General features: G+C 31.6%; 1 protein-coding gene across 5 annotated transcripts in view; it reads right to left on the bottom strand.

The window, feature by feature from the left end:
* Positions 1-19,697, bottom strand: part of NOL4 (nucleolar protein 4) — a 279,961-nt gene that overhangs the window by 165,567 nt on the left and 94,697 nt on the right. For all 5 annotated transcript variants that reach the window (XM_023530930.1, XM_011361785.2, XM_023530925.1 and 2 more), the window contains 3 exons: positions 17,616-17,727; positions 16,608-16,720; positions 10,693-10,825 (listed from right to left, as the gene is read on the bottom strand). In XM_023530930.1, the coding sequence (XP_023386698.1) occupies positions 10,693-10,825; positions 16,608-16,720; positions 17,616-17,676 (307 nt within the window). In that variant the 5' untranslated portion in view covers positions 17,677-17,727. The remainder of the gene's footprint in view (positions 1-10,692; positions 10,826-16,607; positions 16,721-17,615; positions 17,728-19,697) is intronic.

Raw genomic sequence — 19,697 nt, 5'->3', positions numbered from 1 at the left:
CTCTATTCCCTAAGATGTTGTCATGCCATAGCAATAATGTTAGTGAAATAAATCCCCATACTGAGCGATGAGCTAACTAATGATATTTGACTGACAAAAAAAAAAAAACACAATTTTTAAAATGTATATAGACATTTAAGGTTGTCAAAGCTTTAATGATGCTGCTGTCAGAATAAATCCTAAGAAACCCCCCAACATCTAAGGATCTCAGGATAAGTTTTATGAAAAATGCTTAAAAGAAAACAATCATTATTGTTGAAAGCACTAAAATACACACACTCTCTTCTCTCTCTCTCCACACACACACACACACACACACACGTACATACTTATGTACACACATACATTCAGGAAGGAATAAGGGACAAGATTTCTTATAAATTATGTTTATAAAGAAAAGGGGGGAATGGAAGAATTAATTTCACATTTTAGCAATACCCACAAGACTTTATGTTGACTACAGTTTCTTACCAAAGGCATGGAAGATTGGCAGCAAAACAAGGCAGAGAATGACTCTGGATGATTCTTGTGGTCAAGACTGGAGGAAGAGTAGGAAGTCTGCTCCATCAATAATCACCTGGTTTTCTAAGTACTATTCATATGTGTATCTTGGAAGTAAAAGGGCTCTTTAAAGATGGGAAGGGCTGGATGGGAGGAGGATGAAGCTGTCCCCACCATTCTTTAATCCCTATCTCGCATCTGAGAAAACACTTCAACCAGTTTAGGTGCATATAGAAAATAATGGAGTCCCATTTATTCTTTATAGAAAACTTTTGTTAGGATGAAGGCAACCGAAAATGTTATAGATGAGAGAGAGAATCCTAAAAGGGCTAACACTGAGTGTTCTGGAGCTAGGATGCATCTTAGAGGGTTAGCTAAACTTCTCATTTACAGATGTAGAAATGGTTGCCCAAAGATGTTACTAACTCTTATATAAGGCTGCAAAACTAGTTACTGGAAGAGCTGTGATGTGAAATGAGGCCTCAAGATTTAAAATTAAGTTTCTTTACGATGCCTTCTTGATGAATTCGCTTTAGGATCTCATAGCTACTTCGTGGTTTCAGTTCTTCAGAGTGGATTTGTGAGGCAGACAAGGGAGACAACACAGGCATTAGGAACCCCAAAGTGAGATGTGAAAAGTCAGAACGTTAATGGGCAAGGAAATCAACTATCTATCTAAGGTTTGGCAAGAAACACTGAGTTAGGGGTTGAGCACTACAGAAGTAAGAAGCTGGGAAAGAAATTTCAAACGCCGTTTTAACTCTAAAACTGTATTCTATGATATGTCAAACACAGTGCTTTGCCCCAAAGGCAGTGTGCAAGAATGCCTAAAATACACTGTTTCCTCCAAGGTACTCTGAGTCAAGCAAAGAAATGAAACCAATAAAAAAAAATTATACTCTAAATTTATACTAGATATAATAAAATATCCTTTCAACTGCTTTCTTCAACACCCTCCCACTGTTCTTTTCTTTTATCAATGCACTAATTATGATCTCTGTAAACCTAGTACATAAAGATTTTTTGGTCAGTTTAGCCCCATTTTATAGCTGCTTTATCTCTCTGTACAACTCTCATGCAACACCACCTTCAAAGCCCTATTCAACACTGATTTTTTTTTTTTTTTTGCTTAAAGGCTAATTTGTTTTTTTAAAAAGGAATCACTAGCTGACCCACACTAGCAACAGGAAAGTTGTAAAGAAAAACAGCATGGTGTGGACTTACAGTGAGAGTTTATAAGGGCTAGTCAGGTAATAGTAAAAACAAATTAAAAACTTAGAAAAAAAGTTAGTTGCTAAAGATTCTTAAATTGGGAAAATTACTATGGTGCTGATTCTATAATACAGCTGGATACATGAATTTTGAGGTTCAAAATTTATTTGAATATTCGAAAGACATATTTTCTAACATCTCTCTAGTGTCATATGTGCATTATCAGATAGACAAAATTCAATACTCAAGACCTAAAGGGTCTAGTATCTGCTACTTGGTTCTAACAGAATTTTAGTATCTCCTGGAGGTGCTGAAACACTGAACACTGTAATCATTCATGGACCAGCAAACATTGTCATGAAGATAATGACAAACCATAGAGCAATACCTCAAAACAAAGAACTAGCCCAGAAGTAAAATTCCCAATTAATCTGACATCCTTCATTAATCAGATTAGACTCTCCAAGGTAAGCCTGGAACCCAGACAATTTCCCCTAATTTTCAATAGGCCCAAGATCGGACTAGTCTCTGGGTGTACAAGCTTTAGAATGAACTCAATAAGCAAAATTTCTAAATAAGCACTCATATGAAAAACCACTTATATAATGCAAGTAATGAAAAGCAAAATTTTAACTTAAAAGTAAACTTTCAAATTTAAGATACAAAATGAAAGAAAAAAATAATATTCCCTACAAAAGTATCTTAAATAAATGTATAACTTAAGCATGTTTTCTCCATACTTATGATGTATATGTAAGCTAAACTGCTATTTCTTCTTTTAGAAATAGCTACTGCTTAAAAATATGTTCAAATAATTAAAAACACACACAAAAGCATACATAATATTATAAAAGAATATAGCAATCAAAACTTCTAATTCATAGTAAGGTTCCTTCTATTGATTTTATCTATATTACTTATAAAGATACTTTGTTTCTGCAAATTATGATAAAATTATTTATAGAACAACTTCCATGAAGAGAAAGCTTTCTAAAATCTTCATCAGTGTAACTACTTCAACCCAGAAAAATTAATTCAATAAATTTATCATGTAACTTATTTCATAACCTGGCATTAGAACAACTTGAATTAAGAAAAAGCAGCAGCACTGTATCATTTTCAGGTACATAAAACGCAGAAGTGCATGCAACTTACAAATCGAAAACTGTAACACTGTTAAGAACAAATTCAGTTCTGGAAGTCAAACACTTTACTTCATTTATGTAAAAAACAAACAAAAAGAACATTATTCAAATCATTTTTGTTTTATGCAAAATTTCCTAAGCAATTAGAAACCATTAGAGGAAAACAAAGTTTTAGAACAAAGAAAATGTCTTAGACAAGACGATATAACCTCAGTAGGGAATTTGGTGCTCGGTCTAAAAAAAAAATTTTAATAGCTTTTCTAATTAAAAATCACCATCATAAAAAATTAACCACTAAATTTAATTTCCTATTAAGTATACTGTTTTACATCATTTTTATTAAAAACATGTTTTATTAGATTTTCCAACTAAATTAAATAGTGAATAACAGTCGCTTTTATTGCTGATTTATGTGCTTTGATAATTACTTCAAACTATTCTATTCAGCTAAATTAGATGCAATTTTAGTCACAAACATATTTTTACTAAAATTTTATTCACATATACATAAAGTGGTAAAAGTATTATGTGTGTTTTTTTGTGTGTGTGTCCATAAATTAAATCCAATGTGTGCAAAATTCAAATAGAAAAAACTGCAAACAGACTGTACCCTTTGTTAGACTAGTAGAAGAGTGTTTTCAAAAGTATTAAAGAACCACAGTATCTGGCAATTGTCATAACTAAGAAAACACTGTTAACTGAAACCCACACAAATTTGCATATCAGTCCTCACTCAGGTAGTGCAGAAGGTGACACTGGCCAAAAACAGCATTTGAGCATGAACTACACCTACATGACTCGATAGCCTTTAGACAGCTGCCATCTTGCCACTCCAAAACTCCCAGGTAGAAATGTGAGCAGTATCTTCAACAGTATGGTCTGGAACATTGGCTCCATGCTTTTTCCTACGTGATTGTCCTAGTCATCCCATCTGAGGTGGGTCTCCTGAATCTGCACCATTTTTTTTTTTTTTAAGTTCCCTAGGTAGGAGTCTATGCTGCCACCTCAGCATATAATCTAAATTAGGACAGAAGAAAAAGGGAATCTCCCACTATCATATCTTTCATCACTTATTTATCTCACAACTAAATTACTATTTTTTAAGTTTACTCTCTTCTATGTTTCCACACAAAATAGGACTGTGGTCATCAAGATGTGCATGATGTACACATATATGCATCATTGTTCTGAAACAAATACATCCCAATTTCAAAAACATTTTGCTTTCAAATCCTTCATGTTCTATTTAAAGGTAGGTAAGAGATTGGACTATTACGTTGAACCATTATGGCAACTTCCTATGGTTCAACCTAATATGTCATGTTCATGCCTGCAACTTCATTGCATGATTCATTCTAGGGTTCAAAAGATATGTGAATGATTAATGAAATATTGAATCTCTCACCACTTATCCTTGACTAAGTATACTCAAGGCTCCAAGTAAGAAACTTTTTAGAATTATTTCTCTGAATGAGATAGTTGTCTCCATTTTGGCTACTTGTTCCCTAAACATGCTTCCTACTTTGGGTGAATGTTTTATCATGTAAGTCGTAGTGGGAGGCAAAGATCTTCGTCATGGAAGCCAAAGATGCTGAAAAAATCTTGGAAAAATATTTAACCCCAAACTATTTTTTTTCAATGAATTTGTTAATAGCACCTCTTTGGAAACCAGTATGCTATGGATTATCACATGAGAAAACTGTTTGAGACCAACATTTTCTCAAATAAAGTATCTTTGCACCCCTTGAAGCAGAAATCTAGATTCTAGAGGGAGATATTTGTTTTAGTCATTTGTTCTAGTCTAACTATAAAGGACTTTGAAAGACTAAGTGAACATCAGTGGGATTTAATTTTTTTTTCCCCAAGGATATTCAAAACAAGATATTTTTTTGAGTTTTAGTACTCTCTTCGTACCTTTGATCCTGAGAGCGACAGCAGTTTTAAAGGAAAATTATGATTTTATTCAAAGGTAAGCAATTCAAATTATTAAAATGTAGAATACTTGCCTATTACTTAATTGACCTGTAATATTTTTATAACATATAAATTATTAATTTTCACTAAACTGATTTTTATGGTAAAAATTTACCTGTTCTTAGCAGTGAAGTAAAGACCTGAAGTTCTTTAAAATTTATTGTAACTAAGCATAATTTTGTAAGATAGATCTATCTATCCATCCATCCATCTATACACACTGTAGTTTAATATTTGTATGCAAGTTAACCACTAAATTCCAATTCAATTTTCTCCTATTGATCAAAAATGGCTTGACCAATTGAAGCATATCAAAACATTTCTAGAATGCAAATATTATGCAGAAAGGGGGAAATTTTCAAATTCTGAAAAATGAATTATGCATTTCTAAATGCTTAATAGAATTATCAAATATATCTTTGAATGAAAAAGTTGCCTCGAATATATTTTTTGAAAGTCCATCATAAGTAGAAGGTGAAATAAATGTTGATGAACCTTTTAAGAAAATTTTTAACTCAAAAAGTCCTTCTCCCTCTTTTCTTGTTTATAGTCATTACCACATCCCTTTGCCTGGCATGCAGGATGTTGTTTATTAAGATTTAAATGTATAAATAAGCCATTATTTGATACATTAATGAAGTACCAAATATTGAAAATAAAAATTACATTAAAAAGTTTCTACATTACTCCACTGAGTCAAGAGACAATCAAGGGACACTGAACACTCTCTTAAGAGAAATATTCTGTGATGCCCCAAACAAAATCACAGAAAATGAGCTAAAGGAAAATGTATACTTTTCTCTATTGCAATCTCTTATTTTTAAAGCTGATTAAGTTCATGAATAGAAAGTTGAGGGTATGCCTCAAGTTCCCCTTGTATTGCTATAATCTTTTTAAAAAGGCAAAAAGAAAAAATATAACAATTTTTATGTCAAAAATATAGAAATCCTGTTGTTATATATAATCTCTGAGTGTAATAAAGCACAAATATTCCCTTACAAAAATATTAATAGTTTACAATACAGTATTAAGTCAGAAAAGCAGTTAAAGTGATTTTTAGAAAAGTATTCCTCTATCAAATGAAATTGAATATTTTAAACTGAAACTTTAAGTCTGTTTCCAAATCTGACACTTCTTTCACCAGACGTCCTTTAATAAATAATCTCAGACAACAAAGAACAAATAGATCAGCTGTTCTTAAAATGTACAAATTCAGAATAAAGTAAATAATTGGTTAGGGAAAATAACATTTTTTGAGTTAATCCATGCTCCCACTAATTCCTACGATCTGGGATTTAAAGACAAAAGCCTGAGTGACAACATTTATACTTGTAATCCATTTAAATGAATAGCAGAACAAAAACATGTACAAATTGATAAACATTTGAGTACAGAGCACCTTTAAGCTTTTTGATCCAGGAATGCTGTTTGAAATTCTGTAAACCACAGCCATTGCATAGCAGAGCCTCCTTCACAATAAGCTCCTTCCACTCCACAGCAGCTTCAAAAACCTCATGCTTTCATGAGTAAATCAAATGATTATACAACCTTTAAATGATTTTAACCTAAAGGCATTATTTTAAGTCTATGAAAAACTTTGAAACAGGTTAATGTCTTTTACTCAAAAATGGATGAAGGTGGTCAAAAGGGAGAACTTCCAATTATAAAATAAATAATGCCTAGGGATGTAGGGGATAGTATGGTGGCTCTAGCTAATAATACTGTATTGCATATTTCAAAGTTGCTAAGAGAGTAGATCTTAAAGGTTCTCGTCACAATAAAAAAAATTGTAATCATCTGTGGTGATGGATGTTAACTAGACCTATTGTAGTGATCATTTTACAATACAGACATACTATATAGAATCTTTATATTATATACCTGAAACAAAAATAATCTTATATGCCAATTATACCTCAATTTTTTAAAATAAGGGTAAATATTTTGTATGAAAAGATTCAAAATTTTTGTGCATTTTTAAGATTATATTTTGATTATTAAGGAAGCATTATAAACTTAAAATAAGCAAAAGAAGCTGATTATGCATCGATCTTGAAGCATTCTTCTCTTTTCTAAATTTTTCATTCTGGATTGTGTCATCTTATCCTTTACCTAATTATCTCACCTGGTGGTAGCAAGATATTTCCCTCTTTTCCTACCTTTCTCCAATATACATAATAAATATAGCTCCAAAATGATGTGTATTTTATAGTCTTTGTTTCCCTTGGTACTGAATGGATTACATATCTTCTATAACCATAGTGAGATGAAACAGAAAAAAAGTGGATTTATCTAACTATAGTTGGTATACTATGATATATTTGGTTACATTAGCTGCAGGTGTACAATAGTGATTCGACATTTTTATACCTTATAATGTGATCACTCTACTAATTCAAGTAATCATGTATCACCGTGCAAACTTATCACAATATTATTGACATATTTCTCTTCCTCTTTTCACCCATCCCTCTACTTGCTCCCTTCTGGTAACCATCCCTTTGGTCTCTGTTTCTATGAGTCTGTTTTTTTCTGTTTTGTTTGTTTTGTTTTTGAATTCCACATATAAGTGAAACCATACCGTATTTGTCTTTCTCTGCCTGACTTATTTTACTTAGCATAACACCCTCTAGATCCATCCATGTTGTCACAAATGGCAAGATTTTATTCTTGAAAAAAAGTTTTTTACTCCCCATTTTATATGGTGTCTAATAAAGACATTGTTCTAACTACCTGTGTTATAATTATTTGGAAGGATTTCTGAAAATCACAATACGCTATTTTGATTTCTTTAAAATCATATCTAAATTACTTAGTGTTAAAGAAAATAGAATATTTTAATTCAATTTTTTAAATTTTTATATTGTTCAGCCCCAACATAGGCCTAGTACCTAGAGCCCCGACTGATTTGAGAAAGATAGGCACCAACTAAAAGTTTTACTACTATAAATTCTTATTTTTATAGAAGCAAGAATTTTCTCCCATTGGTTAGATGAACTGTAACCAAAAGTGAATGGTATCATGTAAACTTTTACTCCTTTAGATTGTATGTTTCGTGGAGGTAGAAACCATGTCCATTTTTGCTCACAAATTATATACATCTCTTAGCATACAGGAAGCTCTAAAAGAAAGGTTACATTAGATGAGAAAATCAAGATACAGAATAGTGTAAATGATATGAACGTATTTTTATAAAACAATGACAAAATCTTCTGAGTGTGTACGTATGTTTACGTGCATGTGTGTGTGTAGAGAAAAATAAGGAATGACACAGTTTGTCACTATGGGTGACACCTAGGAGACTGCTATTGTCAGAGGGAAGGAGAAAAAAACATTAAAGTATATAAAACTGGTATTACAACAAGTCATGATTATAGTGAAAAGTTAAATTATAATTATACAAATAATGGGGCATTTAGGAACTATCTCAAATGGAGCAACTAAAGGAAAATCAAAAGCATAACAAGATACATTAACTAATATGGTTTTTGTATTCTAGAAAAGAAATATCTAATAAATAAGAAAAATAATATAGTTTCACACAGAAATGAGTGCTCTGAAGAATGTTACAGTTTAGGTAATAGATAAGGAGAGATAGCCTGAGCTCAGGAAAGATATCAGAGCTGGGAGCTGTAAATATGGTATTCATCAGGCTACAGATGGTATTGAAAACCACATGATTCCATGTGATTATCTAGAGAGTGGGTGTGAACAAGTAGAGAGTTGAGGGCTATACCCTAGAGCACTCTAACATCTATAGAATAGGATATGGAAAGGGAATCAACAGAGATGACTGAAAAAGCAGTCCACCAGGAAACAAAGTGTATGTTTTCCTTTAATGTCTGTGTTCAGGGAGATAAGAGTAAGATCTGACCAATGAATCAGACAACATGAAGACTGCTAGTGATATTCACAACAGCAAGTGAAGTGAAGGAGCAAGGGTGAAAGCCTACTTGAGGTAAGCCAAAAAGAACAGAGGTGAAGAGTAGAGACAATGAAACAACTCCTTCACTGATTTTCACTGTAAAGTATATTACAGGAATGGTGCAGAGAAATGGTAGGCAATAAATAGAGGGGCTCAGTGGGATCAGTGGAGGCTTTCTAAAAAGGATATGTATCATATCATGTTTGTATGCTCATCATGGGGAAAACCTATGATGTGGGAGAAAGAAGAGATAATTTCAAGAGAAAACTCAGAGAAGTGTGAGGAAAGGCTTAGGCTTAGGTTGAAGAAAAAACAACTAGATATGTGCTTATCCTTGAGGCATACATCGATATATGTTGAGAAAGTGCTTTCTCCTAAGAGCAAGTAATATTCGAAATTATTCTACTGCATTTTATTAAAATCAATATAGATTTATGTCACATCAGCTGTTCCTTAGCCAAAGATCCACACAACTGGCCATTTCAATCAAGAAAACCATGATAATGCATCATGAGAGACATTTTCTGGTTATTTATATTCTCCAAAACTGTAAACTAAAAAATATGATGGTACAAACAGGTAAAATATATGAAAAAAGTATTAATAGAGTGAGAAATATTTTTCAGTTATTCTAGGACCCCAGTGCTATACAATTTCCATTAAAAAAAACCCAACTCTGAAGATGTCTACTTATATTTTAGAAGAAAAAAGGTAATTTATATTTAACCCACTATAACTTCATTCTTAGAAATTTCTCACATAAATATCTTTAATACTGCAATAGCTATTCTACTGTGTAACAAATAAGATATGATTTTAAAATCACTGATCAATGCACTCCTCCTTCTTCGTAACTCATGCCAACAAACATCTTTTAAACTCATCTGAAGTATGAAAAAGAAGCCCATCCATGCCTTTTTTTGGACTTTTTTGTATACTTAAAATTAGGGATTTCTTAAACCTAGACAACATAAGCATAACACTAATAGCAGCTAGAAATGTAGCAATCTTTTACAACGAGTATTTAATACCAAGTTTATAGACAGCGAGGAAAAACTTTTATTTCCCTACCTACGGATATAGGCACAAAACTATAGACGTAAAAAGTTCATGTAAGCCTATTACAGGAATAATATACTAACATTGAATAAAATTGGTCAATTTCCTTCTATTTATAACCCTTAATTTTCATTCACAATTATCCAAGGTACATTTACTTGCATGCATAATTTTATAACTTACAAAGACAAAAATCTACAAAAGTAGTTTTTAGAGATCTCTGAAAATATTAAAACTTAAAGTGTTTTAACTACCAAGACTACTTTCTCCACATATTTAGTCTTCTTCCTGTCATGAACAATGAGATGATTCAGGAATCTTCAATGGACCCAGGAAAATAAGAGATCATAATCTTTCTCTCCTTTACAGCTGAATAAAGTAGCTTGAACTCCCAGCAAAAAATTTTCTTACCCAGGAAAATGACTCTAGTAAAATTGTATTTTTATATAAAAGGTTTTTAGTAATAACTTTGTCTTTTAGTAAAAGAAAAACACCCAAATTATTCTTTTGGTCATATTTAAACTCTTAATTCAGTCAGAAGAATAATGGCCCAAGAAACCAAAGCTAGAAAACATTACCACAGGAACCCAAACTACACTGACACAACACATTTTAAGTTCAGGGAGCAAAACATGGGCAAGCTTGAATTTTTACAACCAACATCTGCTTATAAATCAGTCTATCACCCTAGTTTGAACAAAGTACTTGAGTCTCAAAATAATAAAGTGGATAATAGAACCTGAGTACACAGAAAAAGTCCCCACAGAAAAAAATTGACACAAGAATAAGAGGTGATTGTTTTAATAAATTCTGACTCAGACTTTGTTGTTCCTTTGTTCCTTTGTTCTGTGTATTTGTTCAATTTGAAGGGCTTACCATCTTGCTGGCCATGAAGAGCCTGGGGACTCTGCATTCTTTCCTCAAGATTGGAGCTAAGATCAGAGTTCACTGCTGACATCCGTGTGGAATCGCTCATATCAAATTCATCACTTTCTATTGAACTTTCATCCTGAAAACAATTTTAAAATATCAACAAGTGTCATAAAATATAATACATTCGAATAGTGACAATTTTATTGATAGGGTCCATAAAATTTAGCCAGTATGCAAGCTTTTACAGAACTCAGTAAAATATGTTACCCATTAACAGAGACTTGAAATAACAAATAACTGAATAATCTCTCCGTTTCAGGAACTTCAAAACTTGTGAAGTTGCTTCAAATAATGTATCTATGTACAGGCAGATTTAAAAGGTAAAATACTATGTTTAGGAAAGATGTAATTGGGAAAATATCCTGAATAATAAAAATAATAAAATAATAAAAAACCTTAACCAAAAAATATACATTGGCAAAGAGGATGGACTCTAATAATAGACAAACTTACATGGCTAGATGCAAAGTCCACATTGTTGGAAAGCAAGATAACCCTAGCACATCCTTTCTTTTCTTACGAATGAATATAAATTGTATAGCAAGCACAAAAAGGAATCCTAGGTAAAGTGATAAAGATACATTTGCCAAAAGCCAGTTCACCAAATAGTTAAATTAGCCAAAGGCCAGTTGGCCAAATGGCCAATTCATCAAAACTTGTCAAGCGTCATCTTAACCAAATGTAAAATATTTTGCTGTAGTCGTTTCAGCAAAGCAAATTCCTTTAGGAGAACTGACTCTTAGATGAATGGAGTGCTTATGGAGGCAGGAAGGCCTGAGAAACCTGTGTGAAATATTATAAATATTTATTGAAATCACAAGGTTTCATTTTAATTTGAAATGTTTGATGTGAAAGTTTAACATTAATATAATAATTAGCAGTAGCAGTGGTAGCAGTGCTATTTATGTTGCAGACACTGTTCTTCATATTTGTTCATTCACTTCGTCTTCATCACAGCCTATGAGTTAGTACCAGAATTCATCCAATTTACAGATTGATAAATTGAGGCACAGAGCAGTTAAATAATTGGGAGTCACAAGCATCACCCAGGCTTGAGAAAATAGCTTCTTTGAATAGTAAGAGTAACCGTGGCTTCATAAATGACATCTTGGTGTCAGCAAAGAAGCTGCTATGGCAACAGGGACATTCTAATGAACTTACAAATTGGCCTTCTGATCCACAGGTCAGATCAAGGTGATTTGGTTGTCCTTCCTTTACTAAAGGTTTAATTATGTCTGGGTACACTGAGTAGCACTAACTCTTCATTAATTCAGCAAGGAAATGCCACCCTGTGAGGCCTCTGGGCAATCGGTCACATGGACTTCTCCCAGCGGCATGCCCTCTCTCTCAGTACCTTGTTTTCTCCAATTCTAAATGCTAAGAAAACCCAAAACATCTGAAAAAAATATATATGTTAAAAGGAGAAAATAACAGAATTCAATGTGCACATCAATGTTATAGATGTGTACCATATATCTACATATATATATACACATACAAAATAGATGATATAGATATCCATTATATATACTGTATATAGTGTCTGTGATGTGATAGTAATTTAGAACACATTCTCTAGAGGTAGACTACCTGGTTCAGATCCAAGCTCTGCCACTTATTAGATGTGTTATCTTAAGCAACTTTTTTGTGCCTCAATTTCCTCATCTAGAAAATGGAAATAATAATAGTTTCAATTTCATAGGGCTGTATGAGAATTAAGGGCGTATAATATATTTAACGTTTTTAGAACAATGTTAGATACATAATAAGCACAAGACTTTTTGATATTATGCAGAATTCTACAGTATATAATATGATTCATACTTATTATAGGAACATATATAAAAATAAATTTAAATATAATGGTAAAGATGACCAACATGTGTTTATAAAGTAGCCTTATGTTCTACATAAACATAGTCTTTATAGTAAGCACTTATTATATATACTACAAATGGCTAACTACATGTAACCTAGTATAATATCATTTTAATGGTGTATGTGTATATGTGTCTAAAGAAAAGCTAGACACAGAGTCAAGTCACAGTTTCTGTTCCATAGAATGCTTATGTAAACTGCTATAGTACATTATAAATAATCAATATACCTTTTATCACCACTAAATGACATTCTTGTCAACATACGTTTTAAGAAATACGGACAAGATTAAAATGTTTAGGTAACCAAATGTATCTGTTTTGTATTTTTATGTTTTAAAATCCACTATTTTAAAGTATTTATGATCATAAGTGACAATGATTATGACTATTTTAAATATTTTCCTCCATGATATCCTATGAAATATAATTTGCATTTCACAGTTCTACTACTTATAAGAATATGAATTATCCAACTGCTTACTTATAAAGGGCTTTAATGAAACTAAGTACATGCATTCATTCTGTAAGTTCTATTTTAATTATTAACTAATTAAATTATTATCTTTCAAAAGGTGGCAAAAGTGTATAAAAATATAATATTGTATTTTTTTTATTATCAATGTAGAGATAGTGCTAATCACTCTAGGAAGAAATCAGTGAACATTTCTAAGAGTAAAGAATCAGAAAATTTGATTGATATGATATTAAGTATTTTATTTTATCCATGATCATCTTTAGGCCAATCATCTAAATCTTTTCCTCTTTATTTTGTTTTAACAACCTGTGGAGAAAAAGAGTCTCCATATTTTACAATGTGAGCTTATTTCTCATGTAACTAAAACCTCACAATAATAAAAGCCATGCCAACCATCATAGAATTCTGCTTCCTTGAAACTTAATTAGAAAAAATTAGACTAAATATTTATTGTGACAATTTTCTTCCCTGTCTTTTCTCTTTTAAAATGGTCCTTATTATTTCCCTTTTAAAATGGCACTTATTAATTTTTTAATAAACTTTATTATTGAGCTTTTATTTTTATTTTGAAAAGTTGCTTGAAATTCAGATTCCTAATCTGTTTCCTATTTCATTTTAGTTTTCAAGTTCCAGATTTTACTTCTATGAGTCTCCACCATATATCACGTGATTTCCATTGTTATTGCCCCATTGATTCAAGATCTTTTTTCCCATTTCCTGAATGATGTAATAATAGTCTCCTAGTTATCTACCCACCTCCAAATTCTTCCCTACCAGTCCTGTTCACCAACTAGTGCCAAATTAATCTTCCCATATCAGAACAAGCCACTTTTCTGCTCATAAATTTGCAGCTATATCCAAGTCAATCCAAGTCTACCAAGTAATGTATAAGCTACTTAATCAAACATTCAGGGTTTTCCATAAGACTGCTTGAAAACCACTCTCACCAACCTCATCTTTGTTCTGTTTTTCATTTACCTTATGCTCAAATTAACTTAAAGCCTACCTTACTATCAGCCTTTCTGTGAAATTTATCACTTCAAACCTTAGTGTATATGAGTGTAGACCTTGTTAAAAATTCAGATCACCAACATGCACCTTAATAAGCTCTATGGGTGCCGTTAATGCTGGTTATTCAGACACTGCTAGTCAAGAAAACATTCTGCAATGATGGAATTGCTATGAAACATTCCCTATTCATTGACTATCAGCCACACTTGGCTACTGAGCACTTGAAATGTGGCTAGTGTGACTGAAGAAATGAAAGTTTTAGTTCATTTTAATTAATTTTCATTTAAATTTCAATATCCACATGTGGCTAGTGGCTACCATATTTGGACAGTGCAGCTCTGACAATTCTCTTTGTTGGATCTTGAAAGTATATCCAATCATTCACTATTAGCAATGCAATAAACATACTAATACATAAATTATTTCATATATCACATTCTTTAGTATAAATTTCTAGTCAAATCATATAAATAACTTTTAGAAGTTTTACACAATTACTGGCCAACTCTCTCTGAGAAAGTTTGTTCCAGTTTAAATTTCATCAACTTTATAACAAGGTCAATTGGTCTTACAATGGATATAATATTTTGTAATCCTAAGGGATCCCATTTCCTGGCCTTCTTTATTTCCCATAATTTCATTTAGTATCTTCTTAAACACATATTTTCATTATTTACTTCTGCTATTGTCTGTCCCCCCAACACTAGAAGATAAGCTTAGCAAAGGCAAGATTTTTGTCACTTTATTCATTTTTATTCATGTTTATCACCATTAACTACAAGAGTGCCTGTTACATAGATAGTGCTCAGTAAGTATTGGATGAAGTAATTTAATTAACACTTATTATAATTTAAATGTAACTGATCACAAAGGACTATCTCACTTGAATTTTATTTCAACATGACTTACCTTAATTAACCACTTTCCTATCTTTCGATAACTACAATTTCTAAAATTTTATAAATAATTTAACTAGTCATTTATCTGAATATTTTTAAGGCAGTATATATCCAATTTTGTATTTTCAAAATGTAAAGATAAGAGTTATTTTCCTAGTCCAGTTATAAATTTAAAAGTATCTATTTCCTTTGGGTGAAAATACTTAGGATTTTTTAAAAGCAGAAGGACTCAGCATATGTGAGTTTTATTGTTGGCACAAAGTTTATCTTCTTACTTTTTGGCCTAGAAATAAACATATCAACATTTAAATGAGCTTCCTACAAATAATTTGACAGCCCTAACTAGTTTATGAAGTTTTTAATATTTTCAATTATGTAATGAATCATAGAAATAATTTTTCCATTTTCAGGGATAGATAGACATTAATATTTTGTTAATTGTAATTCATGTCTTTAATCCAATGATTTAATTACTATTTATTTAATCATTTATAGGTAGCCATCTAGTATTAGAATCTGACATTGCCACTGTATTAATACAGATCTTCTTATAAAGTGTACCCTTTATAAAATCTTTCGAGATAAAATAATTCTATAAATATCATTTTGAAAGTAAATCTGCTCAAATGAAGAGGAAAACAAAAAATTTGATTTGAGTTTTATAAATAGCTCAATGAAGTCACTTTAAAAGAATTTAATAATTCTTCACCAAAGAATGCTATATTTGAAAAATAAATATTTAACCATATTTTCTGTTCTAGAGAAATTTCAAGGCGAGAATTTATTAGCCTGAGAAACTATTCCTAATATAGATAATCTGAATATATCTGTTGATTAATGGCTACTAACTAGTTAATAATGGTTTACTAAGCCCCTATTGTTATGTCTTTGGGGATTTATATACAGGGTACATATACAACTTGGTCCTTGCCTTCGAGATACTTCAACTAAACTTGAGAGTTAATTGGTATACTAGAGAAGAATATTCAACAAATGTGCATTTTGTGTCTAATATATGCCAACAAGCATATTGCAAGATTTTTACTATGCAAATTAAATAGAATAATTTGAAATATCAAAACATCTCTAATAAGAAGAATCACTACAAACTGTCTCTAGAAAATGCACAGAAGTAGACAAAAATGCATAGAATGGTTAAGTAAAATATAATTTAAAAATATATGTGAGATTTCCATGGTAGGGAAATAATTCTACTTGGAATACCTATTAAATTGACTTTTCTGATTTTCGGGCAAAATAGCCTTTGTTCTAAGGGCTTGGATACTTTCCTTGGATACTCGTTTGGGATACTTTCCCCTAAAGTTTCTAGCACTTTTCCAAGGCTAGCCTTATGGAAGTCAATTAAGGAAAATTAATCTTCTTGGGAATAAACAAATTCCTACACAGCACTAATGTAGATGTGTTAAGATGAGGAATCTCTGTCACCTCTATCTGTGCAATCCCGGTGACATTCCTTTCATTAAAAACTAAATTACCATCTTCAAAATGCCATCATGCTTAATACAACAGTCATGGTTATCAAACTGCATTTCGACTTGTAAGTAATAACAAACATAGATATTCCCATTTTACCTCATCTTGCTGTGAGTTTAGCAGCTGCAATTTCATGTGCTTCATATAGGCCATGGTAATTGGCATGTTGTAGTCAATCATGCTGGTCACCAAAGTGGGAGGTTTTCCATTATCTGTAATAAAACATTTTTAATGGGTAATGAAAGTGACACTGCATTCTACCTGTAATTTCAGAATGATCCAATTTGTTCAAATTGAAATAAGATTCTCTATACCAAGTTTTTAGGAGATCGGAAGCAGTATAGATAGATTGCAGAAAAAATGGCTGGTAAATTTCTACAAAGGTGCATTGGGACAAATTAGCATTAGGGATAAATTAGTTATTTCTAACTCCAGAGGAGCTTTTGATGTCCTGCATAACAACAAGTGAAGGCAAAATAGTGATTAAACATAATTATTTGTAATTTTTGTCTTTTCATCTTTTGCTGCAAACTTACTTCCTATATGTACTACTGGAGTATTTGCTCCTTTTTTTTCTTTTCATATTTTTGCCAGTCCACTCATCCTCTGACACATAAGAATGGACTAGCCGAAGTATATCTTTGAGACTAATTTAATTGCTGAGAGAATTTCATAGGTTGGGAAAATAATTTTTAATGAAAGCTAAAGCCAAATTATACTTTGTATGTAAAATTTTCAGTGAAGGAACTCCATACTATTCATCACTTTTACAAATAAGTAATTGGCAGAACTAAAAGGACACCAACAGAACATCAATTTTCTTGCTGAATATATCTAAAATACCATGGAATATACATAATAAATTAAAATTAAAGTATTATTATAGGGAAAAAAAGTTGTTTGCCACAATCAAAACTGTCTTCTGAGAATGGGCACTGAACTACTTTGTAAGTGGATGTTCAAAATTCACTGCCTCCCACTTGAATAAATGAGATGATTTGACTTGTTGAACTGTTTCAGTCTACCACATTTTTACAAAAATGTGAGCTATAAATTGCTATTATGAATAAAATTACTTTAAATCTCACTATTTGACACTGCAGCTACCTTTATGATCTGTTCCATCTGGGTTTAAATGCATTCTTTTCTGGCACTCTGAGCAGCTCATTAGAAATCGTGTCACCGCTTCTCTTGGTAGGAAGGCATAGCTCTCTGAAATCTGCAATGATTCACAAAACAGAAATGTTATTATATAAGCTGACTGAGAGTGATTCAACAGAAATGATCATTGTATTTCCAAATAAGACGCATTATTCCATAGTGGCAGGAAGCACAATGAAAGCATGCACTGCATACCATGCATCATTTCAAGAAATATCTATCCAACTTGATAGCATGTCTCTTAAAAATAGCTAATAATGCAATGCAGAGAAAAAAAATCGATCACATCTGAATGAATATGTTTATATTTTTTCATTTATTTTAGTAAGAATAATCAGTGTACAGATATTTTTGTGAATTTTCCTTATTAAAAATTGCCAACATTGTTTTTAAAAGTTACTGCTACAATCATCACAAATTTATCCAATTTTACATGTCTATTTTAAAATTTTGCCCCAAGAAGAATCAATAAACTTTGGATTTAGCATTAATGAGCACTTAGTCATTATTGCTTTTCAAAATATTTTAAGTAAAAATAAAAGAGAATTCTAACTGAACTCATGTATATATTTACTGCAGTGAATCATCCCTTCCACAGAAAATGACACACCTGGAATAGCATTTTGGCCACTTATTTCATTTCTTACTTTATCAGTTTTTTGTAATTTATGTCCACAACAGCACACACTGATTGTCAGAGCAAGCTTTTCCGGTGCCCTATGTAGAGCTTCTATTTTCAGAATCTGATCTAGAGTCGAGTTAGAAATCAATACTCCTGTCATGGATTTTTTATAACACTCTTTTTAAAACGCAAGCTATTTCTCTCATCAAAGCAAATAATTTCTGAAGTGAAACTGATAGATTGCTAAATACCTATAAATAAAAATTAGCACTGACTCAGGCAGTGCTACTAAGAAGTCTGCTATAGGGAATTAGTTTTCCACCATAGCACTAATACTGGTACATGAAATATGAGATAAGCAGGAGGAATGAATAAGTTGTAAATTAGACATAAGTGCCAGAGACTTTTTCTCAGAAGCATGCATAGCTATTATGAACACTAATGTACTTTAAGTTTGTAGAAGGGAAAGAATATATGTACCTCATGTGTAATTGAGTACAATTCTACACCAATTCCACTAATGGTGATGGGGTCGACTTTTGTTTATCCATGCTGTAGAATGAGCACAGTATTGAGTAAACCCTACATACTAAGATCTAAAGTTATAAGGCATATTTTTCCTGAATTCATATTAAAACCAGTTGGTGTCACTTTGCCTATACCATTGACTTTCAGGAAAAGAAACCATAAGAATACTAAAGAGAAGGAACAAGTCTATATTTAAAATCTGTCATGGATGATCCATATACAGGTAATTAAAGTTCAACTTTACTAGGATTTTTAAATGTGAAACTTGATTTTTAATATAACTATCATTTGTATATTAAAGTGTCCAGTTTTTTTAAAAAAAAATCTCTTTGTACTATATAAGAAAATGCGAGAAAAATAAGCAGAAAAATATGAAAGTATTTCATCAAACTATTTATATTAGTTATTAAAAAAGAAAATATATACATAATTTAAATTCTCATTCATGCTCTCTTATACTTTCTCTAGACCTACACATACACACACACACACACACACACACAAATTGGATTCCTATTCATCTATTTTACAGAGGTAACTAACACCTTTGCCTGATTTATTTCTCTGATTAGAGATCATTTTTCTGACTCTCTGAAAATCTATTTTACAATAATGCATAAGTAAAAAAAAAAGTTTATGAGGCATACTCAGCCGGTCCTGATATTTTATATTTTAACTCACATGGAGTTACAGTCCATTGGAAATAATAGAGCTGACCAGTAAATTCATTAACAAATAGGATTTGAGAGGAATGCTCCATTGATTTTCATAAAGGATTTCTATTAAATCTTTTCTCTCCTTGTATGAAAGTCTTCTACTGAAAGAAAGATAGGCAAGTGGTGGAATTGAAGAGATGCTCCATTGGCTTCCATGGTCCT

This window comes from Pteropus vampyrus, unplaced genomic scaffold (genome assembly GCF_000151845.1).
Source record: "Pteropus vampyrus isolate Shadow unplaced genomic scaffold, Pvam_2.0 Scaffold3, whole genome shotgun sequence".
Taxonomy (NCBI): Eukaryota; Metazoa; Chordata; class Mammalia; order Chiroptera; family Pteropodidae; genus Pteropus; species Pteropus vampyrus.
The sequence above is the reverse complement of the archived record's forward strand: the minus strand, read 5'-3'. Positions and strand labels throughout refer to the sequence as shown.